Source organism: Episyrphus balteatus, chromosome 1, assembly GCF_945859705.1.
Source record: "Episyrphus balteatus chromosome 1, idEpiBalt1.1, whole genome shotgun sequence".
NCBI classification, from domain to species: Eukaryota; Metazoa; Arthropoda; class Insecta; order Diptera; family Syrphidae; genus Episyrphus; species Episyrphus balteatus.
Genome location: NC_079134.1, coordinates 117,827,133 through 117,844,039, shown reverse-complemented (window position 1 = coordinate 117,844,039; position 16,907 = coordinate 117,827,133). Strand labels below are relative to the sequence as shown.

The 16,907-nt window shown below is 32.6% G+C and overlaps 2 protein-coding genes across 2 annotated transcripts; one reads left to right on the top strand and one right to left on the bottom strand.

The window, feature by feature from the left end:
* Nucleotides 1-391: 391 nt before the first annotated feature.
* LOC129910340 (putative nuclease HARBI1) lies at nucleotides 392-2,003 on the bottom strand. The gene is made up of 3 exons (XM_055987682.1): nucleotides 1,983-2,003; nucleotides 1,527-1,919; nucleotides 392-1,476 (listed from the first exon to the last, which is right to left on the bottom strand). Exons 1-3 carry the CDS (start codon nucleotides 2,001-2,003, stop codon nucleotides 949-951), a joined length of 942 nt encoding a protein of 313 aa, XP_055843657.1. The 3' UTR covers nucleotides 392-948.
* Nucleotides 2,004-6,913: 4,910 nt separating this feature from the next.
* LOC129910330 (putative uncharacterized protein DDB_G0268364) lies at nucleotides 6,914-7,532 on the top strand. Its single transcript, XM_055987670.1, has 2 exons — nucleotides 6,914-7,156; nucleotides 7,218-7,532. The coding sequence occupies exons 1-2, from the start codon at nucleotides 6,914-6,916 to the stop codon at nucleotides 7,530-7,532; spliced, it is 558 nt and encodes a 185-aa protein (XP_055843645.1).
* Nucleotides 7,533-16,907: the final 9,375 nt, after the last annotated feature.

Here is a 16,907-nt window from a genome sequence, read left to right as displayed (position 1 = left end):
AAATTCAAGGTTCAAGTCAAAATAACAAAAATAGCCGCGAATTTCTTGGAGTCTACAGGTAAATAATGTAAAATATTTGTAAACATTAGAGAAATGTTTGGAAAATAGTTCTAATCTTATAAAATGGAAGATAAAATTGTTTGGGAGCACAAATATATCCAACTTATGTTGGAAAAGAGGCTGGAAATAGAAAAAGAATTTGCCGAAGGAAAAAAAAGAAGAGCATTTTGTGGAACTCTGTTCTGAGAAGTATTAAAACCATTGACGAAAGTTTTCCTTTTAGCGCGGAGGATATAAAAACAAAATTTTACAATCTTCTTACAACCTTTAAGAGGGTTAAAAAACGAAACGATACGTCGGGGCAATCGTCCACAACCTGGATATATTACGACATTTTCAATAATGTCTACCATTGCAGACACTCCTTAAATCCTCCAGAGGAAAATATGTGTGCAAGCTTTCCGGTTGATGTTAGTGAAGATCATCCAGGAGCAGGAGGTTATGACTTTGACGAAGGAGACACACCATATGAACCGCAATGCAGGCAACCAAAACGACGACGTAAAGATCCCGACGACAAATTGCTAGAGTTCATCAAGAATCAAAACAAAGAAGATGAGCGGCGCCATCAAGAATTTTTGGAGCTAGAAAGGCAAAAACTTGAAATTGAGAAAGGCAAGTTAGAACGTCTTAAAGATATACACGATTTGTTGCGGAATATTCGTTGAAAGGTTCCTTTACTCAACGACTTAAAACAAAATCCTGCCAATAATAATTACTAAAAAAAAATGAATTTATGTATGTACACATGTATGGTTAGTTTTCCCCCAAAGGGATGTTTTGATTTTTTTTGTTACTAAATAAAACGAATTTATTTATGTTATTTATTTCATAAAAATGTGTGTTTTTTATTCTGTCGATGTATTTAACAAAAAACAAATAATTTTCTTAAGACATTAGAAATTCACACAAAACATCTCTTTTTGTGATGGCGTCTACGTTTCCATGAACTGCTTCATTTTCTTGGATTTCTGGTTCTGTACTTTGGACGTCATCTTGAAATAATACGGCAACATCTTCAGAGCTTTTTATTCGAATAAAATTATGTAAAATAATGCAGCTCATTACTATATACTTAGCATTACTTAATTTTAATAACTTTAAGTGGTGCAAGCATCGGAATTTGGATTTTAAAATACCAAAAGCTTGTTCAATTGCAACTCTGGTCGAAGAATGTATGTAGTTGAATTTACGTTCCCGCTCCGATAGGAATCCATTGTCTCTAAATGGAGTTATCAAGTAAGTATTTAACGGGTACGCTGAATCACCGAGTATGTGCATATCGTTTGGAAGTTTTAAGTCTCTGCTATTCAGAGCCCGTCCGATGGGACTGTTGCTCCAAACATGTGCATCATGACTGCTTCCAGGCCACCCGAAAAACACATCTCTAAACACAAGATTGCTATCGCAGATTGCCTGAAAATATTGGTCTTAGTTAAAAAAAAAATTTATTTAAATTCATTTACTTGAAGGAGTATGGAATGATACCCTTTCCGATTGTAGTAACTTATCGGCTCCTGGCAAGGTGCGTTTATCTTCAGGTGTGTACCATCTACACATCCAATAACCGATGGGAATCCGGGATTACTTTTAGCTTGAAACATTTCTGAGATATGAGCACTTTCAATGCTTGTAGGCCAACGAATGTATTTCTTGGTCAGTTTAAGCAAAAGATAACATGTTTTTATGATTATTCCGTGTACTGCTTTCAAGGACAAATCAAACCTATCGGAAAGTTCCCTGTAACAGTTTTGATTGCAGAGACCCCACAGGGTTACATACAATGAAGTTTCAATGCTAACTATTGGTCGTCCTTTTCGCTTAGGTTGCTTGATTGCTTTCACTTCTTTGAGCAACTCCTGCGTAAGCACTTGAATATGTAATTGGATTCTTTGTTTCTATATTTATAAAACTACTCTTACCTTGAAGCATGATTTTGTCATTCTAAAATGGGAATAAAAAAAAATAATAATCTCCTTAAATTTCTTCTCTTCAAAATTAAAGCAATTGTGTGAAGGCGTCTTTGGTTTATTCTTCTTAACAATTCAATGCCATTACTTTGGTCAACATGGCCTTCACAACAATTTTTTAATATATTATAGATTGCAAACACTGTCTCGGCCATCTTTAAAAATACGAATTAAAACTGAAATTTCAAAATTTTGACAGATGACGCAAAACAGAAAAAGTGTTCATAAACTCAAAGTAAAATACATGCGCATATAGTTTTTCTGACATTAGTCTGATCGCAAATGACCGCATGTAAACAAAGCAACCATGCAATTATGAAAGCACCCAAGGTCTGATGATAAATGTGATGTCTGATGAATGTGAACGCAAAAAGCCATCCGACCATCAGGCCAAATGACAGCTGGTCTGTCCGGTAAGTTGGTCAATGTGAACCCCCCTAAAGAAGCATTTTGGCGACTATGTTCCATGGTTGTGCAGGATTTGGATGGTGATAGACGTCAGTATGTCAGTTGTATGTTAGTGGTATGGTATGGCTTTAATTTATACAATTTCCCATTAGTATAAATTACAGCTTAACATAAGTTGTTGGCTGTATTGCGTCTCTTTGTCTGCAGCCGATTACGCTGGAATTTCGCAACCCACACTTGCCAATATTTTACCCGTGGTATGTGATGCAATTTTGCGTAAATTGAATGAAGTTATTTACATGTCCAGAACGAATGAGGAACGGCTGCAAAAAGCGACATCATTTGTCAGATTGGCTAATTTCCCTAGGTGTATCGGAGCAATAGATTGCACACACGTTCACATAATTTCCCTAGGTGATGGTGACATCGTACATATGTACCTATATAAGGACTTATTTTTTGTTGATTTTGTTATTATTCACAGAAGAAGCTTTTCGAAATCGCCATGGATATTTTTCAATCAATGTACAAACAATATCAGATGCCAATTTGAAAGTTCAATATATATATTGAATATATATTTTTCGAAAACAATTTTTTTTTTCAACTTACATATTTGTTTTATATTTTGTTTAGAATGGAATACAGCTCCAACTGGCAATCATAGAATGGAAATACCTAAATGACTTGTACTTTATACACTGCCAAATCACTGCCGGCTTCCCAACTAACAATTTTACTTCTTGAAGGTACTAACGAAGCTATTTCCAATTAAGATAAAATGCTTGTATAAGCCCATAGAGAAGTCTTTTTGGCCCAAACGAGAAGCTTGACAGGCTCTTAAACAGTCACATAAAAGTTGATTGGAGACACTCATTACATTTTTTTAAAGCCTTATAGAAAAAAAAGCAAATACAAGATGCAATAAGCTTCCTAGAAAAGTCTTTTATTGCAGGCTTTTAGTTTTATCAGAAAGCTCTGAGGAAGGTAATAATATTTCCAAGTGCAGGGTTTTGCATTCCCTTAGAAGCCGTAGATTTCAAGAGATGTCTTTGACTCAAACTCTAAGAATACTTACAAAACCTTAAAAAAGTACTGTCGTAGACTTGTGGAAGCCTAAACGAAGTATATCAAAATGAAATGAAAAAAAAAAGTAGTCATGTTTTTTATTAATTTTTATTATTAATTTCTTATTTTTATTTCCCCATTCATTATTTCTTTCTGCAATTATATGTATCAATGTTATAATTTAATTTGAAAAAACTTTTACTTACTTGATGGGTTTTCCGGGATTTGAACCGTGGACGTCCTGGTTACGAGTCAGCTACCTTATACTTCGAACTATTCTGCTATATGATCAAACAGTGTCAATTTGGAATCAGTTGAAACCGAAAAATATAACAGGCCGCCTCCACAGGAGATAATTTTTGTCATGTTGACGTGTCTTAACAAGAAATGTCTTGTGAAGGCTCGCCATTTCTTGTTACGATTCAATGTTAGACAATCGTGTCTTCGATTTTGTCTGAACACGGATGTCTAACAACGAATTTGACAGATGTGTTTTTTTTCTTATGGAAGTGTAGTTTTTTCATTATTTTTTGTCCTCTCATGAGGAAGGTTGTCTCCGTAGTAGCGGACGACCAAATATAATTGTTTATTTTGCGAATTTTTGAATGTTTTATGTTGAATTGAATGAGATTTCATGAAATGGTATATAATTTTTGAATTTATTTATTTATTTTGAATTTATTTAACAGATATTATAATTGATTTTTATAAAAAAAAGGTTGTTTATTTTTTAGAAGGCAAAAAAAAACAAAGCAAGCAATAGGTACATCTATAAATTGAAAAAAATTAACAAAAAGAAGTATTCATACAAAATTGACTGCATATAAAATAAATTTTGTCCGCAAAAAATCATACATCATCCTCTGGCGAACGAGGCATATGAAATAAAATGTCCAAACAAAATTTGCCCAGCCAAGAAAAAAAAAATTGTTATGTTGTAGACTTGTAGATGTTAGACATTGAGTTAGAGAAAAATATCTCCTGTGGAGGCGGGGTGTAAAGGCGGCTTCGAATCAGATTTCTAATGAGCATCGCTGTCAAAAAAATATGGTGACCATCTGTATATTTTTCGAAGTTGTTTCGTTTTTTTACTTTTTAATTTTTTTGTTCCCAATCATCATATATGAACAATATTATAATCCACATGACATGAAAAAATATTTTGCTTTAAATTTATGTTTTAAAAAATGGATTTAAAAATTCTGTTTTTTTTTTTTACAAATTCTTTGTTCAAATGGCGTATACTTTGTTTTAAAACAATATTTTCGTTTAAATGTTTTTTTTTTTATTTTTTATTTTCTTAAAGTTAAAATAAAATGTATTATTTTATCAATATAAAAAGTTTAACGGCCATATTATTCACAAGTTAAAAAAATACATCTGTATGTAAAGAAATTGAAATGTGAAAAATAAATCCAAGTCCATAGATACTATTCACTATCACACAGTGAAAAATTTAGTCATTTTTAACTATTTTTTAACTATTTTCATAGTTAAAATCGGGATAACTATTTTGGATTTGGATTTATTTTTGACATTTGACAATTTTACATCTAGATGTACCTATTCAAACTAGTGAATAATATGGCCGTAACCCGTAAGCATTCTAAAGTCTTAACTATGTACATTGGCTCAGAAAGTGAAAAAGTACGAAAGTGAACATTTTCAAACGCATTGTTGTATAGTTTTTCGGGCTGAAAAATTAAAACAAATGATGCAGAAAGCTAATTTGTTGGCCTAAAAAACAATTTATATACTCTTTTTTACAAAGAGAGAAAAAAAATAATTTCCAATTTTGTACTTTTTCAAAAACTTTTTGCAAAAATACAGAAGTAAACATATTTTTTTTTTACAACTATAACAAAGTACCTACTTTTGAAAATTTTCACTTTTCTACTTTTTCACTTTTTGAACCAATGTAGTTAAGCCTTAATCAACTGCTACATTTGCATTTTATTTTATTATTTATTTTTGAAAAATCAATTTTTTTTAAATCTTCAATTATTAATAATAATATGTGTTATATTACATTAGCTGCGTTTTACTAAGACCGATGACCCATATATGTAGATAAAATAAAACGATCTGGATATGGATGCATATTTGTATATTCATCTCTTTTTCGCTCATGTTCGTTTATTATCCAATTCATACTCCATCTCTTATTTTTCTACGAACGTACAAAAGCCATCTACCTATCAAAATAGGAACTAGTTGCTGATTCAATGAAAATGATACCGATAGAAAGCAGGGTCACGCCGTGTTGTTATTGATTTAAGCCTAGTTCATACTTATGAAGCAAGTCGTGAAGTGAATCCATATACATATTTTTTCGTGGTGAAAAAAAATTGGAGAGTTTGTCTTCACGACGTGAAGTATAGAGTTCACCTGCAAAATATACTGGAATCTTTTTCCATTGTATATATATTCTTATAGTACTCTCATGAAGTAGAATTTTCTATTTTGCGTCACCACCGCTGGGATCGCTAGTTTATTTTATGTTTGAACCTTATGCAGAAAATTTAAGTGCAGATCTACCAAAAGATGTTGCTAAAGTATTTTCATGGATTGATAGTACTATAGAAATATATATACAATGCTTTTTCACTCGTGTATCAACTCGCCCTATACATTTTTTCGAACAAAATTAATTTGAAAATTAAACACAATCAAAAATTTTATGAATTCACTTCACGACTTGCTTCAAAAGTATGTACTCGTCTTTATGTGTAAAATTGATCCTGATCTAGATCCTCATCCATAATAAAACACGGCTATTATTTTTCTTGTTTTTGTGAAAAATTTAATAAAAGTTCGCCACTTGATGTGCCAAATTGCTAAACATCGCCATTCACACTATTTACATATGACTCAGAAAATCGGGAACGGTCACCCTATTATTACATTATTTTGTCCCAAATGAACGACTACTATATTTTTTTTTCCAAAAGAAGTTACATTCGAACCAAAAAAGTTTGTCAGGAACAGCAACAGTTTCCACAGAAAGTTAAAAGTTTGTCTTCAACGGCAAACACTCTCCGTGTAAACCGCAGTAATTTCCAATGGTAAGTAATGACTTATTGAAATTCACCACAACTCACCACATGAAGCTAAAGGTTATTTAACAAACAAACCTAAAAGCAGTGCATTTGAACAAAAAAATACATTCGATTCGAACAACGGCTCTGTGAAAAAAAAATTAATAAAATAATCTGCGATGGTAAGTAGTAATGTTTTTCTTTTTATTTGTATTTTATATAATAAGTTTTTAATTCTAGAATGAGTTTAATTATTACAAAATTGTTCAAACCATCGAGAATGGAAAATCACTGTTGTCGCCTGTCCCTCGGCTTTGGGAAAACAATGGAAAATTGATGTGGCCACCGAAAAACAAAAAAGATACCGCCATGAAAAACCCCACAGCGCCACCAGGGAGCTTTAAAGATGGCTGGAAAGAATATAGTTGCATCCTTAAAAGATCAGATATTCCCACCTACAGCCAGGCCTTAGCAGAGGTCAAAGCTATGGCCGAAAAAAGTGACACCAGCGATGCGGATCCTATTCCACCACCGCCAAGGCCTTCAAAAAAGAGACTGGCTGCAACCAAAAAAATTAAAAATTCTGATGAAGATAGGTTCAATTACAACCAAGTAAGTTTTTTTTTTTGTTGTTTTTAATTGATTTGTAAAAGACATCACTTAAACGTTGCAGATTATTCAAACGATCAACACCAAAAAAGAAATTGAACCCCAACCGCAACAACAATCTTGGGAATATGCGCTTTCCAACTCCCAACCGGTTCAGCAATGGAACTTTGAATACCAGCGACAAGAGCAAAAACAGGAAACACAACAGCAACATCAATACGAACAACACCCACATCAACATGAATACCAACAATACCAACAACAAGACCATCAACAAGAAGACCACCCACAAGGCCACAACAAGACCACCAACAACAACTACAACACCAAACACAGCAACTACGTCAACCGACCCAAAGTCAACCGGAGGAGCAGCTAATTGTTGTTGGAAATGATGGGGCATTCCACCTCTATCCCACATCCAATGAAAATGAAGCTATCGACAATGGAACTCTAAACAGCGGTGTACTGATGTCCATTGTAGAGAGTATTTCCAAACTGGAGCAGTGAATGGAATTTTTAATCACGCTGGTCGAAAAGCATTTTGGACAGCAACCAAAAGGTGCAAATCAAAAAGAAAGTAATGTAGACATCGAACCTTTTAAACCAATTGACACCATCGAAGAACTGGTACAATTCGAAAAGAAATTGGAAAAAAAAGAGTTCGTTGATGAGTTGGTAAGTGTTTTGCTCTTTATGCCTACATATTTCAAATATAATTTTGCCCATTATTTTTTATATTGCGTTTGCGGCCCAGGAAATGGAATTCTTGGCGATAACGTCAGCTACAAGTTAGTAGACGTTATATACATTATACATTGGTTTCATGGTCAGGCAACTCTAGGGTGAAACAAAATGAAAGTTTTAGCCGCTTCACATCAACTTTTAAATTTATTTTTTCATCTTGTTCAAAGATGTGACTCAACCTACACAGATTCGAATTTGAAAAAAAATTTTTTTAAATTATAAACAATTCAAAAAGACGATATGAAATCACATTAACCCAAAATAAAACAAAAAGAATGTCAACAGTAAGACATTTTGGCAGCATGCCAAAGAAACGAAAAACACAATCCATCCAGGCTCCAGATAGTGACTCTTTTTCAATTGATGTTGAAAACAGCCAAGACAATTTAAAATCATCAGAATCTGGCCAAGATACAGATTCTGATATCAATAATGGCAGCGTCATATAAGGTGAGTTTCTTAATTTGTTTGATTATATTTGTATTGATCAAGTTTCAAAGTAAAAATTTTGATATATCCTGAAAATGGTGTTACCAATATTAATTCAGAATTACCGATTTGCAGGAAAGGGTTTGTTTTTTGCATTTATAACTTTCTTTGTTGTTGTTTTCATTAGTTTAAAAGATTTTTTTTAGCTTGTGTATGTCAAACTACTTATATATTAATGTAAACATTTATTATTTATTTTTTAAGTGTTGAAAGCTGTCATATGTGTCTCCAAATAGCAAGAGTCTGAAATAAAAGTACAAATTGAATACAAATTATTTTATTTTTTCTTAAAACTCTTTATTTATTTTTTAATCTTTATTTTTTATTTACTGTAACAGATAAGAATGAAATAAATTTAATTTTAAACTGTGTGTAACAAAGGTATAAAAACATGTTTTTTTTTTCACTGGGCAAGCAAACTAGCTTGAATTTAACATCATTTTCTTCAAAAATTTGTGGATTTTTGTTGTTGAGGTCGTTACTGAAGTCTGCCGAATATATGTTTAAATGCTTTGACTCTACTGGCATTATAAAGAAATTATTCTTTTTAACAACCTTGTTGCAGCAAAATTTTATTTTATGTAGACTTTTTTCCAAAATTATGTTAGTTATTTTAACAATTTCATTTGTTGATGTTAAGAACCAACAGTTGGCTGGATCAGTTGATAAGCAAAATTGTGTTAGTTGGACTTTCGAAAAAAAATCGTATTCATAAGTTTGATAAGTTTGAGGGACATTATCTCCGTTATTTTTCTTGCTGAAAGCTGGACATTTTGGGATCGTTGTATCTGGATGTATATCAGGTGAAATGTTGCAATTAAAATCCTCGAGTATCCGTTTGGCAACTTGAGGCAGGGGATGATTACCGTTTCGGAGCAATCGTTTTATTTTTCCCAAAGCATTTTCGAATGGATATGCGCTGAAGGAATCCAATATTCCAAACCGTTCCACCTCGTCCACCAAGTGCGATAAATTGTGCACATTGCTTGTCATGTGATGTTCACCGTAAATTTCGGCAAACACTTCAATATATTGAAGTATCATTGAGCGTGCTAGTGACAAAAATTTAAAGTATTGCCTGGACGATAAAATAGTTACGGCGCAAAAAACTAACAGAAAATGGTTGTAAGCTTCCAATGGTAGATGTTTTTGTAGGATATTTATTACAATGCAGTGGAGGAATGTTCTGTACTCTGTTCCTTTCCAATGGGACAGACAATCCAAACCACGAACAGCTCGATGGAATTCTGCCGGCATCTTGCACTGAACAAGGTATTCAGAGACTTCGTTCGTAGTTTGGGCTCTCCATTTTGTATTTGATTGGCGAAAAGTACCATCCCTCCACCCAAACAGGAGGCGTTTCATCAACCCAAGGTGAAGGAGGTGTAAAGCATCACCAACTGGGAATTGTTGGATCATGTCTATGTTGAGTTGCAGTAGCGGAGAATCAGTCTTGTGGTGGGATCCATACTTTTTTTCCCTAAACTTGATATTGGTTCTTTGCTCACAAATAGTTCTGGGGAATATATTTGTGTTGGTGATATAACTATATTCCCCAATAGTGGTACATTTTTGGCACCCATGTTGTGCGTTGAAGTTTGCAACTCCTGCAACAAAATATGGTTATTTATATTAGGGTTTAAAATTTTCTTAAAAAAATAAAAAAAAAAGAATTTTGATTATACACTTGCCTTTTATATATGCACGTGCTGGAGAATCACATATTATGCTGCGAAGGACCACAGTTATTTTATGGGAGTTTACGCGAACTCCATTATCCATAGCAGCCCTGAGTTCATTTACAAAAGGGAGTAGGAAAGATTCCAAGTCAGAACATTTTCCTACTCCACTATAAATGCCAATGACCATGGCTGGGAGCTTGGGCATTTCCGTGATATTAAAAAGAATTGGCCAAAACTCAATCCTTGAACTGTTAAACAGAGGCAAACCGTCCATATTAATATTAATCGAATATCGAATGAGAACGGAATCGACTGTTTTTTTCAAATTCGCTTTCATATGCCAACCATTCTTCATTGTCGGCGTTTTCAAATTGGTTAAAATTGGAATTGTTTCCAATGATATTGTCATTGTCAATATCAATATCATCTTAAACAAAATCAGTAAATTAGAAAAATGTATGGATAAAAATTAAAAAAACTAATTAATTAATTAGATAAAATAAAATTCAGATATAAAACCCTAGCGGATTTGAAGGCTTCATTTTGTACCACGAACTCTTGAAATAAAACACCACACATAAATGAAATTAAAGGCGGTGAACTTGAAATAAAAGTTATTTTTATGTATAAGGTATAGGTACATCAGTGTCAATATTGAGAGGATGTGCATTAAATTTACCCAGGCAAAATATACATTTGCTGTAAAAAATGAAAAGTGAAGATTTTTAATTGCAATTTGCTTTATATTGTCACACAGATTACTTACCTGTAAGTCCATACGCGAATCGCTACAGTGTCAAAAGTTATTCAAGGTCAAAGTCGAAAATTTGTATTTTATGCATATATAACTCTTGGAAACGACATTTGACTTTGAATCGCTTGTACGTACTGCATTATTTTGCATTCAATTTGAAGACTTAAAATATTTAATTAAACATCTCTCTATATTGAAATATTAGTTAAGACACAAATGTACGGTATACATTAAAATAACTTTTATTTCAAGTTCACCGCCGTAAACTTCGTTTATAATGTTGGTGCTTTGAAAAGTTCTTGTTCTTGGTGCAAGATGTAGTCAGTTCAAATCTCGCGACTGCATGTTTTTGTATCCGGATTTTATTTTTTCATATCTGAAATTCAAATTTATGCATATATGTATGTGTTTGCATTATAAATACAAATACATATAATAAATTAAATTTGCAGATAATTTGAAGCACATCGTCCGACATTTATAATATATAAATTTTGTAATAAAAAAATGTGAAAAATTGGAAAAGTTACCTAATAAATTATCAGAATGGTTTACATCACTATGCTCAAATTGAATGGGTTCTAGCACTTCTTGTGAAATTATGTTAATATTGGGATTTTTTGATTATGCGAGGCCATTTGATTTATTTATTTTTTTTGATATTCTAATTGCCCTTTGCAATATTGCTTCACTTTCTTTACGTACTGCTCTCTTATAAGTTCCAGAACATTTTAATTTTTTCCACGAGCTCATTTTCAATATAGAATTTTATAGATTTTTTTAAAAAGTGAAATTATTACCAACAATGAAAAAATTGAAATTTAATCTCAAAACAAATATCAATCGTTAAGCTTATGAATTTTTGGGTGCAGTACTTTAATAGAAACAAAATAAGATGTAATCATTTCGCCTAGATTAACTTATCGAAATAAATGCTTTTCGCCTGAAAGTACACAAAATTTATGCTTGTGTTATCAGGGCTTTAAGAAATAAAATTTGGTTACATAACTTCGATGAAAAAAACTAAAAGAGGTGAATGCTTCTCGCGCATTATGTCACACTGCACAGAAGTATATATGCTTGTGTCAGGCTTGTGTTCAAATGACTTATGAAAACGATATTATAGTTTATACATAATTTCGCTAAGTGAAATTTGTCGAAGGCGAAGCTAATGATTCTTAGCACATGCATCTGACAGATGTAAACAAAACTTTGTATGTATCAAGATTATTGTTCTTACAATAACTTCTACTAAGTAACAAGGATAACCTTTTTATTCGCAGAGATATAAATACTAGCGTGACAAAATAAAAAAAAATATGATATTAAGGGGATTGTTTTTACAGGACTTGTACAAAAAAAAGTTAGTTGACTTATTTCACTGAGATGAAATTATAAAAATAGATGATTTTTACGCATTTGCTTTAAGTTATTCTTCTTTTAGAGTTAACTAAAAATGACTTATGGAAACTGAGCGTTTTCGGATTTGAATAAAAATATAAACCTTCTTCAAGGTTTTTATAAGCGGGCCTAGTACAAACTCTTTGGTAGAGCCTGTTATGAAAAGTTATTTATTGGCTTTTATTTCTCGTGCTTTTATAATCGAATTTCACATGGTCTTATTGAAATTTTAACGAAAGTTTAACATTTATGCTTGTATAGAACATTTAATTCAACTTCGAATGGTTTTTAAAGAAGCCGTTTAAGAAATTATTGCTTTGACAATTTGAATCTTCGATGCAAAAACTCAATACAAGTCCTATAGAAATAATAACTCCAAGAAAAACGAAAACTTTTACCTTATGGAAGAAAAAATGTTAGTTGGGTTGGAACCATCAGTCATGTCTTGGGTCTATCCACTTGTTCCTGGTTTTACTACTTGCTTCCGTATAGAGTATGGAGCATAAATTTTTTCGACATGGAAGCCGATGAGCCTGGTACTGCACTTGGAATAATTAATTCTTGAAGGTTAAAAACCGGAGTACAATTACAATCAGTTTGGATAAGTTGTTAAATATAGACAACAACAACAATCAAAACATAAATTTAAATAAAGAAAACACGAAACCAACAGATTTTTGAGCAGGAAGCCACGAACACTTTATTAATTAAAAAGAAGGATTTGATTTATAACAATATCCTCGCTGATAACGGTCGACGACGGGGATGGAGACTTTCATAGTCTATGAAAATTTCCTCAATTTCTCAGACACCAACCTCAGCTTTTACATTGGGATCTCCAAAAGTTTGTGTCCCAGTTTGGGGCATATGAATATAGCGTGGGGAAAGTTCGGCAAGAGCTCTGGACACACGTTCCAACACAACGTGTACACTTGTAATACACCTCTGCAAAATCCGCAATTCCTGGTTGAAAAGATCCGAGCACATAATACCTTAATGCGATTAGGTCGTACTTAAACCAACCAACCAAACGAGAACCAAAACGAGAATATTTTACCTCCTCTCATCACACGGGACACGGCAAGGAATCTTTTATTTCTTCTAGCACCACCATTGTTGTCCGTTTTTAGAGACGTAAACAATGCATAAAGTCACGCTTATCCCACGTGTCTAATTGAATACGTTGGAACATTTTATATTCCCGTCTCTCAATTTGCAGACTTTTTTCATCTTCGCTGCTTGAAGATGAATATATGCCGAATTTTCCCAAAAATAATTTCTTCGGTACATTATTGTTAATTTTTCTTCTTATGTCGAATTCCTTTAAATTTTTTGAATCGCCTAAAAAAAATCGAATTTTTGGTCTTAAAAAGGAACATGAAAACAGACCGAATTCTTTTTGCGATTGTATGTGTGTCATTTGACAACAATTTTTACACGAACGTCAAGCTGAAACCAAAACAATTTCTGCAAAATAAAACCAGAGATTCCTTTGATCAATAATTTTGTTTATTTTCTTCGGTAATATAGATTTATTTTAATCAGAATCAAAGGGAAATTGCAGTTATTATTAAGATCTGAGTGAAGATGAAATAGAAGGTTATTATTTTGGCCGTATGCTGTGGTTTTACAGAGAAAAAATTTTCTGACGACAATTACGAGAAGAAAAGTCACAGTAATTTGACTTTTTCACAAGAACTATGCCAGGAAAAAATATATTTTGATCGCACATTGTTTTTTTTTATTTATTTCATATTTTTCCGCAATAAAAATACGATATTCAATTAAAATTTACTCTTTATTTGAAGTTGGTGTTCTCAAATAAACAAATAACACGAAGAAAACTTTCAGCTTGACGTTTGAGAAATGTCAAATGTTCCAAGTGTGTGTGCAAATCCGTGTAAACCTCTCAAAAAAGAGGGATTAAACAAATTCGAATTCTGCTTCGCTTGAGGCGAATTTTTTTTCTATGGAACATGATTTTCAGAAAAAATTCGCTTCGAGATCGCCGAAAATTCGATTTTTCAATTGAAAGGAATTCGACATTAACTTCTACTTTTTCGGGAAGTTATGAAAATCAAAAGTTTGTAAGCTCTCGAGTTTAAAACTGAAAGTTGAAAACGTCAACTTTGAGTGAACAAAACCGAATTCTCAAGTTGAAAGTAAAAATCCCCAAGTTATGTTGAACTTCCAGTGAAGAAATTCGCCCTTAGTGGGGTTAGTAGGCTTGGGTTTGGTGGCATTGGTGGGTTTGGTAGTCTTTGATTCCCCAACATTCAATTTTGGCACATACTCCTCCACGGGCGCATTGTCGGGAACTTGGAGGACTGCATCATATGATGAATGAATCTTGTCGCTGTCATGTGGCTCAAGGCCAGCCAACTTTATTTGCAGCGATACAGCATACTTTTTGCCCATTTCAGTCAGCTGAAATGATATTTTCGGTGGCTTGTGAGGTGCAAGGTGGTCGCCGCCAGTCGCTAAGACGGATTCCCGTTGGAATTGGATTATAGTTTCTAGAGGTCCTTCTTTATGTTTCCAGTTCGCTCTTGAAGTTCCTTCTTAGTTCTTTGCTGCTTAGAATTCAAAATGAGAGTTATTATATATATAAAAAAGATTCACCTACCACAACACCAGGTGAAGCATTAAAAGTGACACAAATAGACTCCCATCCCACCGACCTCCCCTTTGTTGTCATTCGGTTTGTCTCCATGCTGTTTACGTTTGAAGACAACACCAATGACAACAGTAGATCGGTTCAGGGTCGGACTGGCTATACAAAAAGGCTGGCGAATGCCATCCGGGCCCCTGCTGTTGGAATTTTTTTTAATCGATGTAAAAAAAAACAGTTTTACGCTTAAGAAATAAAATAAAACAATAAAACAAACTTTTTGAATACTTGTTTCACAATAAAAAAAAAAACAACAGACAATTTTATAGAGTGAAATAAAATCAAGGTTATCGTAGATAACTCACTACTTGAGTACTAAAATGGGCGTGAACCCATCTAGGGGCCCAAGGATAATTTCAAAGTTATTTTTACTGTATGATTTTTACATAGGATGAAAACATAATAAATGTATTGATCATTTAAAAAGCCCCTCAACCCATCCAGGGCCCTGTAACAAACAAATTTGCTCTAATTATAAAATGTAACGTTTTTATTGCTCAATGGTACCTTCTAATTCTAACTGACTCCGGGTCCTAAGGCAGACTTTTAATTTTACAAAATTATGCTGAAACAAAAACGAGAATTTTTGTTATTTTGTATCAATTATAAAATTTATTGATGACCAAAGGACCCCCTTCAACCGGTTCCGGGCCCAACAGCTGATTTTTATTTTTTTTTAAATTGCGTTAAAATATTAAACAGAATTTTTATTATTTTGTATCAGTTATAAAATTTTTAAATGACAAAAGGGCCCCTTCAACTTTAAAATATTAAAAAAAATTCTTATTATTTTGTATCAATTAAAAATTTTTTAATGACCAAAGGGCCACTTAAACTGATCCCGGGCTCCACAGCTGATTTCTAGTTTTTAAAATTTTAAAGAGAATTTTTATTATTTTGTGTCAGTCATAAAATTTTTAAATGACAAAAGGGCCCTTTCCACTGATCCCGGGCCCCACAGCTGATTTTTAAATATTAAAGAAAATTTTTATTATTTTGTATCAATTATAATTTTTTTTAATGACCAAAGGGCCCCTTCAACTGATCCCCGGCTCCACAGCTGATTTTAAAAAATGAAAGAAAATTTTTATTATTTTGTATCAAGTATAAATTTTTTTAATGACCAAAGGGCCCCTTAAACTGATCCCGGGCCCCACAGCTGATTTTTAAAAATGAAAGAAAATTTTTATTATTTTGCATCAATTATAAATTTTTTTAATGACCAAAGGGTCCCTTAAACTGATCCCGGGCCCCACAGCTTATTTATAAATATTAAAGAAAATTTTTATTATTTTGTATCAATTATAAATTTTTTTATTGACCAAAGGGCCCCTTCAACTGATCCCGGGCCCCACAGCTGATTTTTAAATATTAAAGAAAATTTTAATTATTTTGTATCAATTATAAATTTTTTAATGACCAAAGGGCCCCTTAAACTGATCCCGGGCCACACAGCAGATTTTTATATATTAAAGAAAATTTTAATTATTTTGTATCAATTTATAAATTTTTTATTGACCAAACGGCCCCTTAAACTGATCCCGGGCCCCACAGCTGATTTTTAAAAATGAAAGAAAATTTTTATTATTTTGCATCAATTATAAATTTTTTTAATGACCAAAGGGTCCCTTAAACTGATCCCGGGCCCCACAGCTTATTTATAAATATTAAAGAAAATTTTTATTATTTTGTATCAATTATAAATTTTTTTATTGACCAAAGGGCCCCTTCAACTGATCCCGGGCCCCACAGCTGATTTTTAAATATTAAAGAAAATTTTAATTATTTTGTATCAATTATAAATTTTTTAATGACCAAAGGGCCCCTTAAACTGATCCCGGGCCACACAGCTTATTTATAAATATTAAAGAAAATTTTTATTATTTTGTATCAATTATAAAGTTTTTTAGTGACCAAAGGGCCCCTTCAACTGATCCCGGGCCCCACAGCTGATTTTTATATATTAAAGAAAATTTTAATTATTTTGTATCAATTATAAATTTTTTATTG

Excerpts from the sequence above, each read along its gene's own strand:
- LOC129910330 (XM_055987670.1), top strand. The coding sequence starts at position 6,914 with ATGAAAAACCCCACAGCGCCACCAGGGAGCTTTAAAGATGGCTGGAAA. Across the intron at positions 7,157-7,217 it reads ATAGGTTCAATTACAACCAA|ATTATTCAAACGATCAACAC; the intron begins GTAAGTTTTTTT and ends TAAACGTTGCAG.
- LOC129910340 (XM_055987682.1), bottom strand. The coding sequence starts at position 2,003 with ATGACAAAATCATGCTTCAAG. Across the intron at positions 1,920-1,982 it reads TGACAAAATCATGCTTCAAG|GAGTTGCTCAAAGAAGTGAA; the intron begins GTAAGAGTAGTT and ends GTGCTTACGCAG. Across the intron at positions 1,477-1,526 it reads ATCATTCCATACTCCTTCAA|GCAATCTGCGATAGCAATCT; the intron begins GTAAATGAATTT and ends CAATATTTTCAG.